Source organism: Caenorhabditis remanei, chromosome II, assembly GCF_010183535.1.
Source record: "Caenorhabditis remanei strain PX506 chromosome II, whole genome shotgun sequence".
NCBI lineage: Eukaryota > Metazoa > Nematoda > Chromadorea > Rhabditida > Rhabditidae > Caenorhabditis > Caenorhabditis remanei.
In genome coordinates, this window is record NC_071329.1 from 10,122,211 (window position 1) to 10,142,773 (window position 20,563).

The following is a 20,563-nucleotide window of genomic DNA, read 5'->3' on the forward strand; positions in this document are numbered from 1 at the left end:
TTTCAAGAAACAAAACGGTTTTCTCAGTGGAACTTCAAATAGATACTCCTATTCAGTTCCCATTTGACTTTTGATCTAAAACACAAAACTTCGAAAACTTCTCCTAACGTGTAAGTTCCTTATCACTTTTCTTCATTTGAGAACAAAAGGATTAGAATAGAAACAAGGCGTCTACCAGATTATTGTAGTGATGCATTATTTTTGGAATTGCCAGATGAATTCAGAATTTTGAATAGTTTGTTCTCAGCTCATCTTCAGAAAAAGTTCTTAATTAAATTAATTTTCAGAAGTTTCTCTTGTTACCAGATGAAAGAATGAAAGTTAAGTTTCTCATTCTATTGTCTTTTCTCATCACTTTGTCTAATTCTGCAGAAGAATGTGCAGATACCAGTGATAAGTTCGTTTACTCTCTTTACCCCTATTATGCCTGTTCTTCCCCAGATGCTCTGCATGGGCAAAAAATGGATTCTGCACAAACTGCTTCTATAATTGTGACATCCGAGTGAAATATTGTGCAAAAACTTGTGAATACTGTACTGGACAAAAAACGTGTGAAAATTGCACAGTAACAACAACAAAACCACCACCAACGACTACAACTATAAACTGTGTTGATTATGGAGATTAGTGAGTTGTAAACGTTAGATATCAGAAGTTTAAAATAGTTTTTTTCAGCTGCAAAAGTTGGGCGATGAAGGGATTCTGCTCCAATTGTTTCTATAAATGCTCTGATCGAATCAAGTATTGTGCCAAAACGTGTGGATTTTGCACTGCTGGATCATGCACAGATTGTAATAATGTACAGAATTTCAAGAGTTTGATCAGTCAGACCTCATTGGAATTACCTCAAGAATGACCAATTTCTTCTATTTTCACTGAAATAAACTTGATTAATAAGTCTTCAAGTCTTTTTTGTTTTTCAAAAAGTTCTATACAATTTCAACTAACAAACTCTTTCGGGACTATCCTTCTATAGCATACTAGAAACACATTTCCATTGTCTCCCGAACACTGATAAAAATTAAAATGACTGCAATGATCACTTCTTAATTTACTTCTTTCTTTATTACTGAAAACGTATAGTGTGTCAATTCGACCGACCATCCTTTTGATAACTCAAACATGAAATAATCTAAGCTCGTAATCCGCTTATCGAATGATTTTTTATTAGCTAACACCTTTCTTTGTCTTGAAACTCCGCCTTCGTAGTCTTTAGTACATTCGTACTGAATAGGATCTAGTATAAAATACCGTTAACCTAGTCCATTCAAGCAAATTCTCTACCAAAATGAAGTTCATAGTGCTCTTCTTCTTGGTTATTGTTGCCGTCTTCGCCAAACCACAGCACCCGTTTGCAAGAATATTCCAGAAATCAAATCAACTTGCGGATGATTGTAAGGATATTGGAACCAAGTTAGTATATTTTATTCTTTATGAATTTAGATCATAGGTGCAATATCAAGACCTAATGATCTTTAATTGCAGTTGTCTGAACTGGGCTCGCAACGGATTCTGTACAAACTGTAATTGGACATGTGAACAACGTCGTCATTACTGTGAGAGAACTTGTGGATTCTGTCATCCAGATTATAAATGTAACGAGACATGTCCAACATTCCCACCAATGAAATCAGAGTTACTGACGGAAGAGGAGATTCGAAAATTGGATCAATGAGTGGAAGGAAAGATGAAAACTACTGGAAGCGCAAAAATGTCAAATACGTTTTTTGATTATCTAAATATGGAAAAATAAACCATTTTTAAATCTGGATTCCATTTACTAAATTTCAGTTTTTCTTAACATTCGTTATCCTTAACCACTCAAGAAAGCAATTTTCGATAGCAGCTGAAAACCAGAATGAGTTTTTCGGATGTCTCAAAATCTCACCATCTAGAAACTTCAGTGTTCTTTCCTTTTTTCAACAGACCAAATAAATGATATTTCTTTTCGAAAATCTAGAAAGATTCAAGAATGTGACGATCTGCTATCCAATTTATATTATCCAAAACGATGAATTATTGACTTTTCCCTGGTTTCTATTGGAAGTCATTGAGTTTTCACTATATGTTTTCGCAGTTTTTTATTTATTGAAAGTGTTTTATATTGCTATCAAAATACGAGTTTTCCATAAGAATCTGACGACGATTTTTGTGGTTTTCGTATTTCAATGGTATGAAACATTAGTAGCAAACATGTTGAGTTGGCCCTACGAAACTGGATATTGGACACTTAAAGGTAGGAAAAACCCCAAATTCTGTGATACCTCTTGATATTATTATCTTCATTCTCTATTCAGGTACAATGAACGAAAAGCAAACAAATGTAATTCTGAAACAGTGGTACACTGAAAAGTTGAATGAAATGATTCCAATGTCCTATCATAAATCTGATATAATTTTCTTTTTATCCGGATTTCTCAAAATGCATTCATCACTTTCCATGACAACTATTCTTTTATCAATATCCGTCGAAAGATGTTTTGCCTGCTATCATCTGAATGACTACGAGAAGAAATCAAGATTCTGGATTGCTCTTCTCATAATATCAATCAGTCACATCTACAATTTCATTATTGCATTCGTATTTTATTTCAAACTAATTTCATTGGAATGCATGATTCTTTGCATTTTAGCACCAAATGTTATAGGATTCAAGGTGTGCTGTTCTCAGATCCATATTACATTTTCAGAACTTTCAGCTCCTTTTCTATACTCGATATCTCAATCAAAAAGTTACGGAAGCCCATGAGAAATTCGCAAGTCATTCGAATTATACACTGGCTGCTAGATTTCAAGCAAAAGAAAACATCAAGTGTTTTCGGATGATTCAAATGGTTATCATATGTGGAATGGGTATACTCGCTTTGGGTATTTCCACGGCTGTTCTCTTATTTTTGAATATTCTCCCCCAATTTGACACATTATTTAATGGAATTATACAAGGTGAAATGAGTTTCACTCCAATGATCATTTCTATTTCTATAAATTATTCTGTGGAATCTTTTCGAAAAGTGAAAGTATTTGACTGGGGATTCAATATGGGAGAAATTGAGAGTTAGTCGGAGAAAAGTGGCGCTAGTCAGAAAGGACAGTAGTGTGAAGATTGAGATGATTCGAAAGGAGACAGAAACTTATTTCAATCAATTGGCAAATTCGTGGATTTGAGAAGGAAACATCAGCTGAAATAAATTAATTCAACTGAATTGATATGAATAAATCTTTGAATTTAGTTTTCAACTTTTATATTTTTAAAGTAATACCTATCTCTGATTCAAATATAAAACCTGTGGAACTTGTTCCACAGTCCCGCACTTTTTCTCCAGCTATAATTTCAGTTTTCTCTTTCTCTCTACAAATTATAACAATGAAATCATGATGTTTCATTTTGTTCAACAGGTGTAAACAAACCACAGACCCTCATTATCTGATTTCTTTAACATTTGAAATCTTTCGCTTTCCAAAACATACACAACTTCAAAAGATTTGAAAAAAAAGAAACCAAACAGCTGATATTTTTATTGGATAACTAGCATGTCGATACTGCCAAATCTTTTCATTTTTCAATCTGAAAATGTTATTTTTGGTTGGAAATTCAACCAATAACATCAAACTTTGTTTTCCTATTTATATTTTACAAGAATTCAAACTATTGGCGTTTCCATGGATTCTACTGGTTATTATTGAACTTATCTTGTATTTATTAACACTATTCTTCGCAGTGAAATGTGCATTTATCATTATAAAAGTACGAGCATTTCATAAGAATTTATCATCATTGGCACTAGTTCTGATACTACAATATGCAGAACCATTGATAGCCAAAGTGATAAGTTGGCCTTACGAAACTGGGTTTTGGACTTTGAAAGGTAAACTCATGTTATATTGAGTTCTATATGGGAATTGTTTGTAGGTTCACCTAATATTTCATTCTCAAATACAACAATAAGACAGTGGTGGACTGAAAAAGAGACAGACATGATACAAATTACAGACTTCAGTCTAAACTTTTATTTTTTCATTTCGGGTTTTCTGAAATTACATTACGCGATTTCCATGTCTAATATCCTTCTGGTCGTTGCTATTGAACGTTCGTTGGCTTGCTATTTTCTGAATGATTACGAAAAAAAACCACGATTCTGGATAACAATTACAACAGTTATTGTTGATCAAACTTTCAATTTTTTGGTTTCCATTGTTTTTTATATGAATTATGTCCCATTTTTCTATATGATTATCATTACTGGAACACCAAATGTCATGGCGATTACTGTAGGTTTTATCATTCGGAATTCAAATTCTCGATTAATTTTATTCCAGCTAATGCTCCTTTCTCAAAATTATAATCAGAAGGTGACTAGGATTCATGAGAAATATGCACACCAGTCGAACTATTCTCTAGCAGCAAGATTCCAAGCGAAGGAGAACATCAAGTGTTTCAAAATGATCAAGAAAGTTTTAATCGCCGCATTTTGCATTGTTGTTTTTGGTTTCTCTGTGGCCATTGTACTGTTCTTAAATGTTTCCCCGCAATTAGACACACTTTGGAACATTTGTATTCTTGCAGTTATGAGTTTACCTCCACTTGTTATATGTCCAGCAATCATTAATTCTGTCGATTCGTTTCGTAATTATCCATTTTTACCAATAGAATATTTTCGTGTTAAACTGAAAATTGGAGAGAGGGAAGTGGCTATTATACCAAGAAAAAAGAGTTCAGCAAAAAGCGACGACATCAGGAAAGAGACAGAAACTTATTTCAATCAACTGGCAGCATCCTGGAGATGATAAGGGTTTTGCTAATCGTTGTTTTTAACATAAATACATTTCTATATATACTTCCATTTTAACTTCCAGCTCCTGTATTTATATATATTTACTCGATCACTTCAAAATGTAATCCGGTATGATATTTTTCAATTGAGAACATATGTTCTAGAACAGTCCCAGTTATTTCTGAAAACTATTTTTTCCAACTTTTTTTTGCATAAGCATTCATCAGTTCAATACTTTTGATCAAACGATTCATTCATTTTCCTAATTTGGCTCATAAGCCAGTCTTTTCAGAAATTTTTTCAAATGTGTGCAAACACTGCGCGTTTGTTCGCAAACACCACATATGACGACAACTCAACTTTTCAAAAAATTACAGATCTCGTTTTTTTGTTTCAATTATTTATTTTATTGGCTTTATCTTTTTCAAAAAGTTGCTTCAAAACAATTCAATTAGAATTTTCAGAAATACAGCTATGAAACCAGTTTTAACCATCCAGCTGAACTCTGGCTACGAAATGCCGGCGATAGGATATGGAACATGGCAAATTACAAAGTCCAGAACAACCGATAAAGTACGAGAAGCTCTTGATGCAGGTTATCGACACATTGACAGTGCACCCAGTTTCAGAAATCAAGCTGAAGTAGGCATGGCTGTCAAAAATTGGTGTTCAAGCGGAAAATCTGGGGTGAGTCTGTATTGGAAGCATTTAAACTAAACCAGTAAAAGTATGATATTCAGCGAGAGGAACTCTTTCTTTCCTCGAAAATTTGGAATACTCATCACTCTCGCGAAAAGTGTTTGCAACAGATTGATGAAATGCTTACTGATTTTGACACGAATTACATGGATCTTGTTGTTATACATTGGCCCTTCGGATGGGCGGAAGATGATGCTGGCGGCTATCTTCCTCGTGGAAATGACGGGAAATTTATAGCTTCAAATGTTGATTATCTCGAAACATGGAAAGCACTTGAAGATGCTCATAGATCCGGAAAGATTCGATCAATCGGGCTCGCTAACTTCAACCTTGAACAAGTGGAACGAATTTGGACGAAAGGATTGATTAAGCCAGCAGTTTTGCAAGTTGAGATGAGTCCATTTTTTACTCAAAAAGAAGTCAGAGAATATTGTCGAGAAAAAGGAATCGCTCTCCTCGCAACTATGACTACTGGAAATCCTGGATCATCATGCTATCGGAAGCATGAAGATCCAAACTTATTGTACAACGAAACACTCATTGCAATTGCGAAAAGTCATGGAAAAGTATGTGGTCGGAAAAAAAAATTAAATTAAATTTCTACGAACTTTCAGACTGTTCCACAAACTATCCTGCGTTGGATTATCGATATTGGCCACACGGCTGTCATAAAATCGGTGGAGTCAAGTGAGTACTTTTGTTTTGCTTGTTGTATCTATTTGAAAACTGAAAGAAATATGTCAGCCTGCTTATACAATATAGCTTTTGCTGTGTTTCTGACTCAGTGACTAATTAGCGATGTAACACCTCAATTCAAACAACATAAAATAAAAGATCTTCTTACAGAAAGAATTCGTCAAAATATCAACATTTTCAAATTCCACCTTTCAACGGACCAAATCGAACGAATCGAGCACCTTAACTTGAACTTCCGTATTTTGAACCCATGGCTCGGTAACGAAAGTCATCCACATTTTCCATGGCCTTATGTGAAAGAATAGAGTGAATTATAAATAGTCATATTTACAGTTTCTAAATCTGTTGTTGTGTAAAATTCTGTAAATGAGATCTCTTGTAACTGGTAATCTTGTAAACATGATTGTGAATGCTTCTCATATACGACTGGCTCATGACTTCAATTTTAAATAAAGATAATTTATGTTTGTTTCTCAAGTCCGGGATTAATCCCCGCTCAAAAAATATGTCCTCGAACATTTAGTACTTCAAAAAACAAATGTCAACAATCGTTTCACTAAATAGAGACAACGAGATAATGTATCCAAACTGATCTTCAGTGATGAGCTGGTGAAGTTTGAAAGTGGTAAATTCTCAATGTAGTGTTTTGTTGAAATGGGAAGAATCATTCGATTCAAAATGTTCGCAGTGACCTATATGATGCACCAAAGACCAATTATCGACCGTCAAAAATCTGTCTGTTTTCTCTAAAGTCTCTTTTTCGGCAGTGTTTTCTTCTGTCCACTTCTGCGTGTCAATGCCTGCATTTCGATTCGAAGTGGTCAAATTATTACTAACATCAGAGTTCAATTTCCCTCTATTTGACACATTTGTTTCTGTGGGTAGTTGAAAACGAAGTCATTGTCATGCTAGTTTATTAAAGGAGTTTTCTTTTTCTGCAGTCGGAGATCTATTCAGAACCCCCCACAATTCCTTGTTTATGTTCACATTCATGCATTTCCAGTCTCTACTTTCTCCTTAAAGGCATATAAATTATTATCATATTAAGTGTTTTCACATATTTAGAATGTCACCGCCATCTCTTCAACTCAACTCTGGCCATTCGATTCCAACGATTGGATTGGGTACTTGGCAATCGAAACCTGGTGAGGTTTCTACTGCAATTAAGGCTGCCGTTGCTGCTGGATACCGTCATATCGATTGTGCTCACGTCTACCAAAATCAAAAAGAAGTGGGAGAGGCATTGAAAGAAATTTTGGAGGAGGGAAAAGTGAAGGTGAGTGTCAGAATAGTTAAAGACTGGAAATAATCTGGTTTAATGTTTTTAGCGCGAGGATCTATTCATCACTTCCAAGATCTGGAACACTTTCCACTCGGAGGCGAAAGCTCACGAGAATGTGAACATCATTCTCTCGGATCTTCAACTAGATTACGTCGATTTGATGCTCATTCATTGGCCACAAGGATACGCTGAAAACGAGGGACTTTTCCCAGCAGGAGAAAACGGAAAAATGAAATACTCTGATATCGACTATTTGGAGACATGGAAAGCTCTGGAGGCTGATCAAAAGGCTGGAAAATGCCGTTCTATTGGGTTATCCAACTTCACGCACAAACAGATTCAACGTGTCTGGGATGCGGCTGAGGTGAAACCATCTTGCCTTCAAATCGAATTGCATCCCTATTTCACACAAGTCAAGCTTCGCGAGTTCTGCAAAGAAAAGGGTATCGTAGTTGTCGGATACTCGCCACTCGGAAATCCTGGATCCGCTTTCTTCCGCAAGGATGGTGACCCAAATGTCTTGACCAACGAAGTCGTTGCCTCAATTGCCAAAGCTCATGGAAAAGTAAGGAAACAATTTCTTATTGTTTTCAAAGCTACTATTTATTATTTCAGACTCCAGCTCAAATCATTCTTCGTTGGTTTGTCGAAAGCGGACTTTCAGCAATTCCTAAATCGGTTACAGCACGTAAGTTATAATCTTCTACTTGCTCTCTTTCAACAGGAAAAGAAAAACACTTGTTGTATCTTTTGCCGCACCTGTACTCCCCTTTTGACAGCCGCCTTTTTTGCTTTTACCCACGCCTTTTGTCCTTTTCCAGAAAGAATCGCTGAAAACTTTGCCGTATTCGACTTCAAACTGACCCCAGGAGAGGTCTCTCAAATAGACGGTCTTGATAAGAACTGGCGAATTGTCGATTTGAGTCAACGTGACGGAGATCATCCACACTGCCCATTCCTCGAAGAATTCTAAAATTGCCTTTCTCTTCCCTTGCTATGTGATTCTAATGTGATTTTTTTGAGATAACTTGAAAAATAAATTATTTAATTTTAAAGAATTTTAATTTTTGATTATTGCAGAAAGAATCATTGACAACTTCTCGGTGTTTGATTTTGAGTTGACTTCGGAAGAAATCAAGTTAATTGATGCATTGAATCGTGGGTGGAGACTTGTCGACCCTTCTCCAAGAGATGGAGATCATCCGTTCTTTGGGTTCAACGAGGAATTCTAAATCAATTAATTTCGAACTGATTCCAGAGTATAATTTGATAAAGATTATGATGAATTGAAAGCTGATTATGTCAGTTTTTTTGTCTGGTGATGTCATTTTTCCTCGAGAAAGTTTCGGAAAATTCAGACAATTTGTGTGGTTCAACCAAGGAAATTAATTTTCTTAATGGATACTCGTGATCTAAGAGATATTCATCCGGAAGAGATATTCATCCGGAAACTTCTTCCTACCTAATGACGTGGTTCTTTTGAACTGACATTTCAATTAGAGATTTTCCTTTTTCAGTCTCCATTTCGGCAGCTGAATTTGTTTTTTCTTCATACTTGCCTTCAACTACGATACCCTCATTTCATTTACTTTCTTTTAAAAATGAATTTACTTCTAACCGATGAAATTATAATTTGGCTTCCGATTCACGAAATTAACAATCCAGCATACATCAACTTTAATTATCTGGTATTCAATATTATATATTTTATTCTACTTTTGATTTCTGCTTATTTCACTTGGATCCTCGTTGTCACGTCATGGAAAATTCGGAAATTCCATAAGAATATGACAATTTCTTTTAGTTTTTATTTTGGGACTTGGTATGAATGTTGGCTTGGTTTAGTACTTGTTTGGCCATATAAATGTGGTTTGATATTTGTAGAAGGTGACGAATTGGCTAGGAGATCATTCTGAATATGAATCGATTACAGATACTCATCAGAAGTTTAGTAATTTCGAAACCACCGACCAATCTATTATGGCAAGAATCACGAATTATCCAGAATCCACGTGTTTGCTCTTTGGCTCCTTCTTGATTTGGCATTATCTGGCGTCTACTGTAGCCGGAACGTGTAGTTTCGTAATTGAAAGGGCAATTGCTTCTTTCTTTTTCAGGTTAGCTAAAAGTTGGAAAAAAGAAGGAAACGAAATATTTTTCAGTGATTACGAAAAGAAAGAAAGAAGTTATATTGGATATACCCTTCTTGTTACATCTCAGTTCTGTGTAATCCAGGGTTCAATTCTTATTTTCTTCTATTTTTTCTCTTTGAAAACGGCTCTCATCATCGTAATTATCATGCTCAGTTGCGTTGTTTTGGTGAGTCAACTTGTAACCATCTCATTGAAAATTCATAAATTTCAGACGTTTTTCTTTCTTCTCCACTACAATACATCGCTCCGAAACCGTTTAGATATCAAACAAATCAATATTTCCTACAATTTGGCTGCTAGATTTCAAGCTGCTGAAAATGCACGTTCTCTCAGACTTGCTATATTTGTATTTGCTGTAATCTGTTGTATATTTACTGGTGCCATTTCGATGTTGGGCTTTTGGGTGCTTCATTTGATTCCAGAATATTATGAAGTGGCAATTATGACTGCATTCGAATGCCTTGTTTCATTGTGAGTTTTTCATAGTTTCTGTAACTAAAATGGGCCTAGAAGATCTTGAATTCCACCTGTTTCATGAGATGTTACAATATATTTGATGTCAGATGTTTGAACTGTGATTTCAATGACTTTTCGACTGAAAAATACACATTTCTCTTTTTAGAAATCCTCTTTTTATCGTCCCGGCTGCAATGTTTTCTGTACCAGAATGGAAAATAGCATTCTACAAACACATGCCATTTGTCAAAAGACGTTATCATCGCCGTCGAAGACCAGATAGTGAAATTTTGGACCATGAACTTCGAGTCAGTATGGAAACTAATTTATATTTTGTTCAGTTAGAAGATTCCTGGAAAAACTCAAACTTATAAATGATTTCTGCTTCTTTGTTCTCTTAAAGCAATATAATAAAAAGGGAACACATTAAAAAATAGAAGAATAAATGATCGAAAATCGTGTAGAAGTCAAAATTCATATTCGAAAATTCCCATTCCTTGTATGCAAATCTATTGGAATATTGATGGGAAACTGAAACAATTCACATCCGAAACAGTATCAACAAACAAAAAGGAATCTGGTAGTCAATCTGTTTCGCCGTTATCATGCCGAAATATCGATTGGTTTTTCTTCTTTTATTCGTTATTCTGATTGATTCAGAAGCCGCTGATCTGTTGACATGCACTTCGAGTAAGACGGTTCTTCTTTTCAGAGTTTCTAAAAGAAGAATCAATTTCAGAAGAAGAACCGATCCTTGTTAGTGGATCCATTAACAAGGAATTCTCAATGCAAATCACGGAGAAGGTTAAAAATTGTAATGGGTACTGTGTGAGGTGAGCTTGACTCTTTTGACTATTATGTCATGTTGAGAAGGGAAGTACAGTATTTTGATAGGTAAAACTGTAATTAGAAAATACAGTTCATCTCACTTGATATCTGAATGATGTGCTGATTTTCGTTTTATTCCAGCAAACTGGTATCTTTGGATGCAACAATGGCCGATGGTAATCAAGCTCATATTCGAAATGTTCATTTCTCGTGTGTTCCAATTGTACCAAAAGCGGAACAGATGTGTAGCGTGAGTTAATGAAACTTCAAAGAAAATGCAACTCTTGAAATCTCCAAATTTCCAGAAAACTTGCACGACTCAAATCTACAAAGATGATAAAACGAGTAAATCAATTGATCGAAGTGTTGGATCGTTGAAGAGAGTTTTGGTGAAGGAGATTGGAGTACTAATCATATTTAGTCGTGTTGTTCGATCATATCATGACCCAAATTTCAGGATTTCTCATTCGAGAAGGCTGAAGAGAAGACTTGTTGCTGTAAGGATGCGAAATGTGCTCGTCGTCTTGATGCTACAATGCGTTTGAACCTTCGATCCAACTATAAAATCCACTGAAACAATTTATTGTTTTCTGAAAATGAATCATGTGTCTATTCTGCATTTCCTATTTTCACTCTTATTCGAAATTGAAAACCAGTTGGTTGATTCCCGTTGTGTTGCTCCTTCGTTGGACACACTGGAGAGAAAGAAAAATGATTTCGTTTCGCGTTTTGTTTCTCACGAAATGTCTAAGTCTCTCCACTGCCCTCAGTCTCTCGTTGAGAGCTCTGGAGCCCTGAAAAGGGAAGCGTGTTTTGGTTGTCATGGAGATGCCATATCAAAAGCGATAGCGCTTTTTGTGTTTATGCGAATATATGTGTATTCTGCACCAACAGCCACCCCCTTCTTGCTCTTTTTCAACACACAACGTATAGCTTATTAGATGATTTTCTGTTGAATCAGCAGAGAATTATCATTAATTAGGCTCAGGTGCAAGCTTTGCCTGCAATATTTGAGCTTAGATCTGGACCCCATTTTTGGGGTTTCTAAATTTTTTAAAGTTGAATGAATAGAACAAAAATTAGAATTAGCATCAGGTGAATAATCTCCCAAAGCTAACCACTACTGGTTATCGTAAACTTTTTGGGTGTATGACAAGGTCGGCTTACTTTCCCGTTTTGTGTTCAGAGATATTTATTAGAGTATGAAGAACCTATTTCTGCAAAAACAAACCATCAGAAGAATGTCTACTTAGATTGTTTAGTGATTCCACTCTAAACTCTGAATCAGTTTCTTCCAAACTTACGAGTTTTTGCTTGTGAGGTTTGCATTTTATTCCTAGCGAAACTACAGCTGAAACCACATTACCATTTCTTTGATTCACTTCTTTCGCCTCTCTTCTTCCTCCATGACGTGAATTTTCCGCTCCGCAACCCTTTTATTATCTTCTCTACATATTACAAAATCAAAATAAATCCAAACTTCGACATCATTTTCCAGGTGAAAACTCTCACACAACCCCTTCTTTCATCTCTATTTGTGTGATTTGTGTATCCAAAAATGCCAACTCCATCAACAAAAAAGAAAGTGAAAAAGGTTGCTGAAGACCCACTTTCATCTTCTGGAGTCTCCTCACTTTCCGGAATTTCAGCTTATAATATTCGGAAAATATCTATTTACAAAAATGGTGATCGGTATCATAGAGGTGTAAAAGTCAGTTTATTGTCTGTGGATGGAATTGAAACTTTGTATATTTCAGTTCGTAATAAATCCACGAGTTGTGAAAGATATGGAACCATTGCTCAATCAAATAAATGATCGAATTGAACTTTCTCATGGAGCCAAAAAGTTATATACGACTGATGGAAAAGTAGTTGGTTCAATTAAAGAGTTAGAGGATGGAAAGGTGAGTTCAAAGACCTCAAAGGTCATGCGTACTTTTTTCTATTAGGTTTCGATTTAGTTTAATTTCCGGTCCACCGCAAACATCAATTTCAGATTTATGTGGCTGCTTCGGCTCAATTTATTCCAATGCGATATGGAGAGTTTAGTGAAAAAGTTTGGAAGCCACCAAGTCGGAAACATAGTCCAATTATGAGTTCTGATAGAATCAAAACTGCAAGAACACGTAGTCAAGACCCAAGTAGAAGGAGACAACCACAGAATTCTGGAAATGCAACAGGAACAACGACTCAAAACTCTGGTTCTGGAGTTCAGAGAAGTCGTTCTGTTAGAACTTTGGCAGAAGACCGAAAATCAAGAAGAGATAATTCACATGATATTCGAACAAATGTAAACGGATCTACTGTTAAAAAACCAGCCGTCCCCAAGTTCGATCAACCGCGTCCAAAGGCTCCAGTTCCAAAGCAATCTATTCCAAAACCAAGAAAAACTTTGCCTGCATCAACTACTACTGCCAAGAAACCCCCAACACCAAAGAGGAAAATTTCGAAGAAAGTTCTAGGAGCAGCAGCCGGAGTTGGTGTTACAGTAGTCGGAGCAGCTGCTCTCGGAGCCGTCGCGGCCGCATCTAAGAAAACAAAACCACCTACTCCGAAGCCAAAACCAATTCCTACTGGGGTCTCTGTTAGTTCAACTACTTCATCTATAATGCCAGTACCAAATGTTGAATCTGGAGCAGCAGAGATTCTGGAATTCCCAGAAGAAGAGAAGAAGATTGACGTGGCAATGATTCATCGTTCTCCTACTCCTCCTGTTGTTCCATCAAGATCTGCATCTGCGAAATCGATTAAGAAACCAGAAACTCCAGCTGCAGACAGGTCAGCAAAGATTTTGGAGGCTAAAAGTGTTTCACAGTATGTTTGAATATACGATGTTTATAGTGTAGCTATCAGAAAATGTAGAAATTGGTATCTAGTCAAAAATTACATTTGAAAAATCTTATTTAAATTATTTTTAGACAACCAACGCCAGAGGAAAGTTCAGAAGAGGAAGATGAGGGACATGAAGACGATGAAGATGTGGAAGATGACGAAGAGGAAGCTGGCTCAGATGAAGTGGAAGAACCTTCTGATGAAGAAGAAGGAGATGATGATGAGGAAGATGAGGAAGAAGAAGAAGAGGAAGAAGGAGAAGAAGAAGACGAATCTAGAATTGGAACACCAGCATCCAGAAAGTCGTCATCAGCTGTTTCGTAAGTGTGACCTTTCTTTATTGTGGTTCATTTTTCTGTCTTTATAGATCGGCTGGCTCTCATGATGACAAGGACAAAGATGCTAAAAAGTGATTGGTAGTTATGATTTCTAAATTTTATTTTTTGGAAATATTTTTTTACTATGACTAACCTTCACTGACAAGAATAATATTTTATTTTCTGCAACGCACCCCGCCAACTCATTTTATTTTTTGAATTCTCATCACAATCACTTATCGAATTACTAAATAAACAATGACTAGCTGCAAACTTTGAACTTATTCATTTTCCAGTCTGTTTCATGACTTTTCTTCGGAAAAGTTGAATTTCCATTCTCATTCCTTATCAAAGTTTATTCACTCAATTGACGGATTACGGTAGAAAATACGAGAAGAATGAATGAAAATCACGTAGCAGAGAAGAAAAGCTCAAAGTTCAGAATCAATTGCAAAAAACTTAAAAATGCATTCAGGGATGGTCGAAAATCACCGCAATGCATTTTTATCACTACACAAAACCATTTGATGATTCTTTCCAAAATAGGATGGAATAAAGTCGAGATTGTAAAAAGTTAACCTTCATTGCTAGACAAGTCATTCTGTTATGTATTTTCTCTTTGTATGATGTTCTTTTATTCATGTTTTCCTCAGATACTTACTATTTAGAAAACTTCATCAGTACTAAAGGATCACATTCAAAATGCTGAAATAATTAAATTTGAATTCACTCTCAACTCCTCCTCGTCATCAATCAATCGAGAACTGTTTGCTGCTCCTTGTTCTTCTCGCTATCATTGTGGGAGCAAGTGTACTCTGTGTCAGATTAATCGACACAAATGGCCACGATCTGAATCCATATTCTTGGCGTATCTTTGACTTCTTTGCGCACTTTCTGACAATAGAAACCGGTCTGATCAGTTCATCTATACACATCATATCACTCTTTTCTTTTTGATTTATGAAAAATTACCACTGATGACTTTTACTTTCAAATCAGTCAGACATTCCGAGATGGAAGAGAAATCAGTCGATTTTGTCGAGAAATGCTGTTGATTCTGTTCTCTTTTTATTTAGATTTTTGAGGTACATCGAATGTTGTAAGATAGTGATGCAAAATCACCAAAACACAATCTGTTTCTCTATTTCTCTTCACGGGTTATTCAGTGTCAATTGAGAGAAAAAGATCAAACAATCATCAGTCTGGAGGCACTTTTCAAACTTTTATTCTGTTTATTTTCTTGATTCAGAGTTGAATGAGATACCATATCCGAGTGTGTGTTACAAGTTTTCGAAAACAAATCATAATCGGATTATTGTGTCAAACAAGTCACGAACAGATACAAATATTGATTAATTTACAATATTTCTGTCTTATTTAGAGAGAAAAGTGTAGTTAATTTTCTACCTTTTCTGCATTTTGTGCTCTAGTGTGATATGATTGATCAACGTCAATAAATAATCCTTTATTTCGTTGTCTTATCAGTATCAGAATCCTCTAAACTCGCCCCGATTTTCACTGAATTCTCTTCCAAAACCCTACTGTGCTAGGAGCCGATTTGGCTGATAAGGCCATCATCATTTGAATTGTCACACCGATTTCGTGTCGAGTCAAACTTTATTTTATTCATTGTTTATTAGATGGCTTCAGTGCTGATACAACTTTGAGCTTTCAGGGTATTTTATTTGGATGATGCGGATCAGCTGGAAATACTTTTGATTGAAAAGGTAATATGGGGTGAAGAATTTTTGAGGATTGTTGATTTAGTAAAGTGTATATCAAAAGTTCAGTAGAATGATTTGAAGATCATAACTAATTGTGAATAGTATTACAACCGACTGAAAGATTAGGATTGCTTGTTGACTCTCGAAATCGGAAGTTAGAATGGACAAAAACTGAAAGCTACTATGAGATACGTCAATATTTTTTATGAAACGGCGCTGACCTCTGAGGAGTTTTGTTAGAAAGATCGTCGAGGAAGCCATCTGTTTCACATCATTAACTTCATGATATCTGGGTGCAGAGAAACATTATATTCGGCTTCCTAACTCTCTCCGCTCAGTTACTATCTAGGATAGTCAATTAGAGCGCTCTTCCGATTTTGTTGTGAATGTAGATCAAAAGATATTCATGAGATCGATCAAAGATCGCCCTGATGCACAAACAGGTGTCACCAAACTGTATTATGTAGGTAGAAAGAGTAAGAGAAATGTCCTGTTGTTATCGGAGCATGCACACAGACAGTTTCCTCCAACGCACTATTTCCCATTGACTCTCGGTCCGAATTTCTAATCAGTACCAACCAAACGTCTCTTTCTCTTCGTTTTTGTCCAGTCCTTTTTTCATTCCTTCATCTTTCCTTTTTCTTAGAATATCACCTCAATTTGATGATCATTTCAATGGTGGCTTGTCTGCAGAGTTATTAATTGTTCATTTATACTTTCATTGATTTCAACTTTTATTTCTGAATATATGCGTATCAGAAGCGGAAGTAAATTGAGCTTTTTTTGAGAAGACAAAAAATATGTTACCATGTTTTCTCCAAGTTTTGATCATCCTGATTTATTTCCTTACAGGATCTGATCCTTTCGGACTATCCGATGCTAACCTAACTGCAAATCTCATAATTCGGAATTCGACAAGTTTAATACCTCAATTTAAACGTGTTTCAGTAACTAAATCTTCCTCTGCAAATATCGAAATGCAACCATCTTACGATGCAGATGATTTCATGCGTCGTGGATTCTTTGGATCTTTAATTGGATTCCGGAAACGATCAGCTAGTAAACCAGGTGAGAATACCATTCATTTATTCTGCAAAACCAGAAAAACGTCATTTTTCTTTGATTTCCATAAGTTATCATCGCTTTTTATCACCTGATTTGATTGATTCCTCTCTCGATTTGCACCTATCAGCAACCGTTTTTAAGTGTTCTTTGCACGTCTTTCTGAGTAACTTGTGTTTTTAAAAAGTACATTAAATCACTGTAATTGACTTTGAACTCTTAATGATGCGATTATGAAACTGGTAGAACACTTTTGTGCTTTTAGAACTATATAACGATGGACGCTCATGTCCAGAAAAATCTCGCTAACCAGAAATACGTGAAATGTATTCCACTTTCTTATTACAATCTTGTTTCATGACAAGAGTGTAATTAGAAATGAGCCGAATCATATTCAGAAATGTTATTCTCAATCTATAGTTTATTTCATTTCCTTCTTCCGTCGGAATATCTTTTCTATAATTCTGTTATCTCAGTATTTATCAATGATTAGAAACTTCGAGAATCCCGACCCTATTACAGTTAACCTAAAATTGCATCATATTAATCTCAACTCCTCCCTCATCTACCTGTATTCTTCCATCAGTTTCAATTTTCTCGTCGATCCATCTATCACATTTTTCAATCTCGCATCGTTTCTTTCTTCTCCAACGTCACATTTTGTTCAAAAAACTGTCTTCTTTTTGACTGTTTGTCGTAGAAGATCAAAAAAGAAATTAGGAAGAGATTCGACCTTGGCTGTCATTTCTTTTACAAATTAGTATGCGTTTTCGAACGTTTATCCGAGGTATTTTGTAATTTTTATGCAAGAGGCACATCCTTTTCGTATTTTCAATTTTGATGAATTTTGGTTCTCTGGAACCCACTGATAAATAAGAATACTTTTTTGATAGATTGTTTGGAACTCTCATAAACTTGCTATAAGAAGACACAATTTGAATAAAGTGTCGCTTTCATGTTCTGTTTCGCACGGTAATCACCTTGAATACAAAAATGATAAGTACGAAAAACTCAGCCTTAGATGTTGTGGAACTAAAATTCTTGACCTTTCCGAACATATTTTTGTTGTTTTCTCTTTTTTTTAAACTGTAAAATCATCCGAAATAATCATGTGCATTTGAGGTTCATGCTGATAGGTTGTCTCTGAGTCTCTTCGTTTTCAATTATATTTCTCTTTCCACTCTTTTCTTTTCTTTCAACACAAACAGAAACTTATCATTCAACACATCGTTGACAGAGAGACACACACGCCTTAGTACCAATGAATTGCATCATATTATGTTTGCTGACACCTTGAGAGAAGACTTATAAACATTTTGTTTCATTTTTGCAGAGCCACCACTTCCACCCAAATTTACACCGGCTCCACCACAACAACCGACTCCTTCTACTCACTTTCAGTCGTCAAGTTCTTCTGTTCCAACCACAGTTCATCATCTAACTGTTCCACAGAATAGAACAGAGTACGACATTTATCAAGAGATCGTTTCTGAGGCAGAATACATTGAGAGATCGTCTCCGGTTAGTTCACCTTCATTTCCCCGATTTCAATTGTTTCGTTTTCAGGCAACTCCTGATTTCTCTTGTCCAACAACACCTCAGCCATCCAATTACTATACTCCACTTCCATTACCACAACAACACCCACACTTTGATCCAAGTTTGCGTATGCCACAACATCCTGAAATGATGCATCATCCATCTCAATATCATATGGTTATGAGCCCGATTGCTCCGCATCCAATTCCAGTTGACACAAATGGAGTACCTCTTGGAACTCGTAAGTTTTCTCATTTTTAGATAACTTCAAATTAAACAATACTCATTTTTCCAGAATGTCCAATGGCCCCACCTCCATATTCTTCATTTGCTCCACAATCATCATCTGGTATGCAACAACAACAACAACAACAGACTCTACCTCAAATGCCCCATATTCCATTCGATGTGAAGAGAGAAATTCAAGAGCATTTAGTGGTGAGTTTCGTTCTTCAATAGTTGATTGTAGTTTAAAATTTTTCAATTTTCAGCTTCAAAATGGAAAACAACAAATGTCAATTGAAGATATTGTCAAACTTGTTGTTGTTGCTCTCAAAGATTCGCAAATCGAAGAAGGAAAAGAAGAAGAAGAATCGCCAGAGGAAATCCTCCGAAGAAAGAGGATTCAGAACAATTTGGCAGCTGCCAGATACCGTAAAAGACAACGTGAAGCTCGTGAAAGTGCAGAGCAAGAGTTGGGAGATCTTACCAAAAGAAACGATGAGCTGCGTGAGCAAGTTTCAAGAATGGAAAGAGAGATTGATCAATTGAAACAGGCAGTTCTTGCAAGACAGTAACTAATCTAAAATTCACTTATCATTTAGGATTTATATCAAAATGTGCCAATTTTATCCCCGTGACAGTTCTCTGTGTTTCCCATTTCACTTCAAAATTCCACTTTTTCAATTTTTGTATGTACAAATTTGATGTTTCACTAAACATGATTCAAATAATATTTTATTATCACATCCAAGATGTTTTCAATTGCTGAAAATATGTATCCGTTTCTTTTTTTAATTCCACATCTCTTTCCAGTGGTGCCACAATTTTTACTGTCATCTTTCGAGCCGTGGTAATTTTTGATGAAAACGGCATTTTGAATATTTTGTAGTTTCGCCAAGAGCTGACAGAATATATCAACGTTGGACCAATGAGAAGGGGGCCCCTAGATTTTAAAATTTGAGAAATAACTTTAATTTTAAAAGACTCACAAGTTCAACGACGCCTCAAATATAAAATTGAAAAGTGTCTCTTGTTCGGGAAGTATTCCCAAATAAACAATCGTTGCACTTGCACATGAAATGATAATCATCCCGATACCAGCAAATATCACTTTCTTGATCATTGCAAAACATCTCACATTTTCTTTTGCTTGATATCTGGCAGCCAGCGTGTAGTTGTTTGGGTTTGCGAAGTTTTCGATTGTTTTCGTAACTTTTTGATTGTAGTTTTCTGTTACGGCAAATATCTGTAACACTGCGCAATTTGAAATTGTCTCCAAACTTCCGAGCTTACAATGGAAGATAGGAAATTGGGAATCAGCGCCAGAACAACCATGTGAAAAAGATTTGGAAGAATATGAAAGAAATGTAAAAATGTGCTGAATAGACTGAATGTCTGATGTCCAACAATCAGAATAACGACTAGATAAACTCTCGGATTCTTCTCATAATCAGTCAGGAAATAACATGCAAATGTTCTCTCAACAGCTAATATAAATCCAGTTAAACCCATTGATAAAATGTAATGAAATTTTAGAAAAGCACCGACAAAAAATAAATGATACATATCAGAAACACGAACCATTTCCGATTCATTATCAGTCCATCCTTGTTGAACAGTCACGTTTGATTCTGAAGTGATTAATCATAGTTTAGCCGATCAAAAAATGCATCCAAAAGACCTAATGTTAATTAATTACCCAGACATTCTCATCAAAAACAAATAAACACGAGATATTAATTAATTTTATAACGCCTGTCAGTTTTAGTTTGATGTCTGATTACTTCAGCGTTTACACAAATATATTTCTGTCAGGGTATGATATTTCTTAATTTATTCTAAAGTTGAAAACTAACTAGTAGGGATCCGTTAGTGATTAGATTAATTTATAATAATTTGAGTTAAAAAACTTTTTTTTCTTACTTCCAAGTGTCCAATATCCTGTTTGATAAGGCAATATTATTAGAGTTCCGATCAATGT

General features: G+C 35.6%; 8 protein-coding genes across 8 annotated transcripts; all 8 read left to right on the top strand.

Moving 5' to 3' along the window:
- Positions 1–314: 314 nt before the first annotated feature.
- Positions 315–856, top strand: GCK72_005755 (uncharacterized protein; the record flags this gene model as incomplete). Its single annotated transcript, XM_003102396.2, has 3 exons — positions 315–397; positions 442–627; positions 676–856. 3 exons carry the CDS (start codon positions 315–317, stop codon positions 854–856), a joined length of 450 nt encoding a protein of 149 aa, XP_003102444.2.
- A 432-nt stretch (positions 857–1,288) lies between these two features.
- GCK72_005756 (uncharacterized protein) lies at positions 1,289–1,675 on the top strand (the record flags this gene model as incomplete). Its single annotated transcript, XM_003102470.2, has 2 exons — positions 1,289–1,413; positions 1,486–1,675. 2 exons carry the CDS (start codon positions 1,289–1,291, stop codon positions 1,673–1,675), a joined length of 315 nt encoding a protein of 104 aa, XP_003102518.2.
- A 2,528-nt stretch (positions 1,676–4,203) lies between these two features.
- On the top strand, positions 4,204–4,785 carry GCK72_005757 (uncharacterized protein; the record flags this gene model as incomplete). Its single annotated transcript, XM_003102477.2, has 2 exons — positions 4,204–4,269; positions 4,318–4,785. The coding sequence occupies 2 exons, from the start codon at positions 4,204–4,206 to the stop codon at positions 4,783–4,785; spliced, it is 534 nt and encodes a 177-aa protein (XP_003102525.2).
- A 461-nt stretch (positions 4,786–5,246) lies between these two features.
- Positions 5,247–6,472, top strand: GCK72_005758 (uncharacterized protein; the record flags this gene model as incomplete). Its single annotated transcript, XM_003102416.2, has 4 exons — positions 5,247–5,459; positions 5,513–6,037; positions 6,086–6,158; positions 6,318–6,472. 4 exons carry the CDS (start codon positions 5,247–5,249, stop codon positions 6,470–6,472), a joined length of 966 nt encoding a protein of 321 aa, XP_003102464.2.
- A 761-nt stretch (positions 6,473–7,233) lies between these two features.
- Positions 7,234–8,422, top strand: GCK72_005759 (uncharacterized protein; the record flags this gene model as incomplete). The annotated part of the gene is made up of 4 exons (XM_003102489.2): positions 7,234–7,443; positions 7,496–8,014; positions 8,065–8,137; positions 8,271–8,422. The coding sequence occupies 4 exons, from the start codon at positions 7,234–7,236 to the stop codon at positions 8,420–8,422; spliced, it is 954 nt and encodes a 317-aa protein (XP_003102537.2).
- Positions 8,423–9,747: 1,325 nt separating this feature from the next.
- Positions 9,748–10,432, top strand: GCK72_005760 (uncharacterized protein; the record flags this gene model as incomplete). Its single annotated transcript, XM_053725325.1, has 3 exons — positions 9,748–9,768; positions 9,814–10,073; positions 10,225–10,432. 3 exons carry the CDS (start codon positions 9,748–9,750, stop codon positions 10,430–10,432), a joined length of 489 nt encoding a protein of 162 aa, XP_053589519.1.
- A 231-nt stretch (positions 10,433–10,663) lies between these two features.
- On the top strand, positions 10,664–11,460 carry GCK72_005761 (uncharacterized protein; the record flags this gene model as incomplete). The annotated part of the gene is made up of 5 exons (XM_003102444.2): positions 10,664–10,748; positions 10,798–10,891; positions 11,028–11,136; positions 11,192–11,290; positions 11,344–11,460. 5 exons carry the CDS (start codon positions 10,664–10,666, stop codon positions 11,458–11,460), a joined length of 504 nt encoding a protein of 167 aa, XP_003102492.1.
- Positions 11,461–12,444: 984 nt separating this feature from the next.
- On the top strand, positions 12,445–14,131 carry GCK72_005762 (uncharacterized protein; the record flags this gene model as incomplete). Its single annotated transcript, XM_003102460.2, has 5 exons — positions 12,445–12,597; positions 12,644–12,790; positions 12,883–13,700; positions 13,805–14,038; positions 14,086–14,131. 5 exons carry the CDS (start codon positions 12,445–12,447, stop codon positions 14,129–14,131), a joined length of 1,398 nt encoding a protein of 465 aa, XP_003102508.2.
- Positions 14,132–20,563: the final 6,432 nt, after the last annotated feature.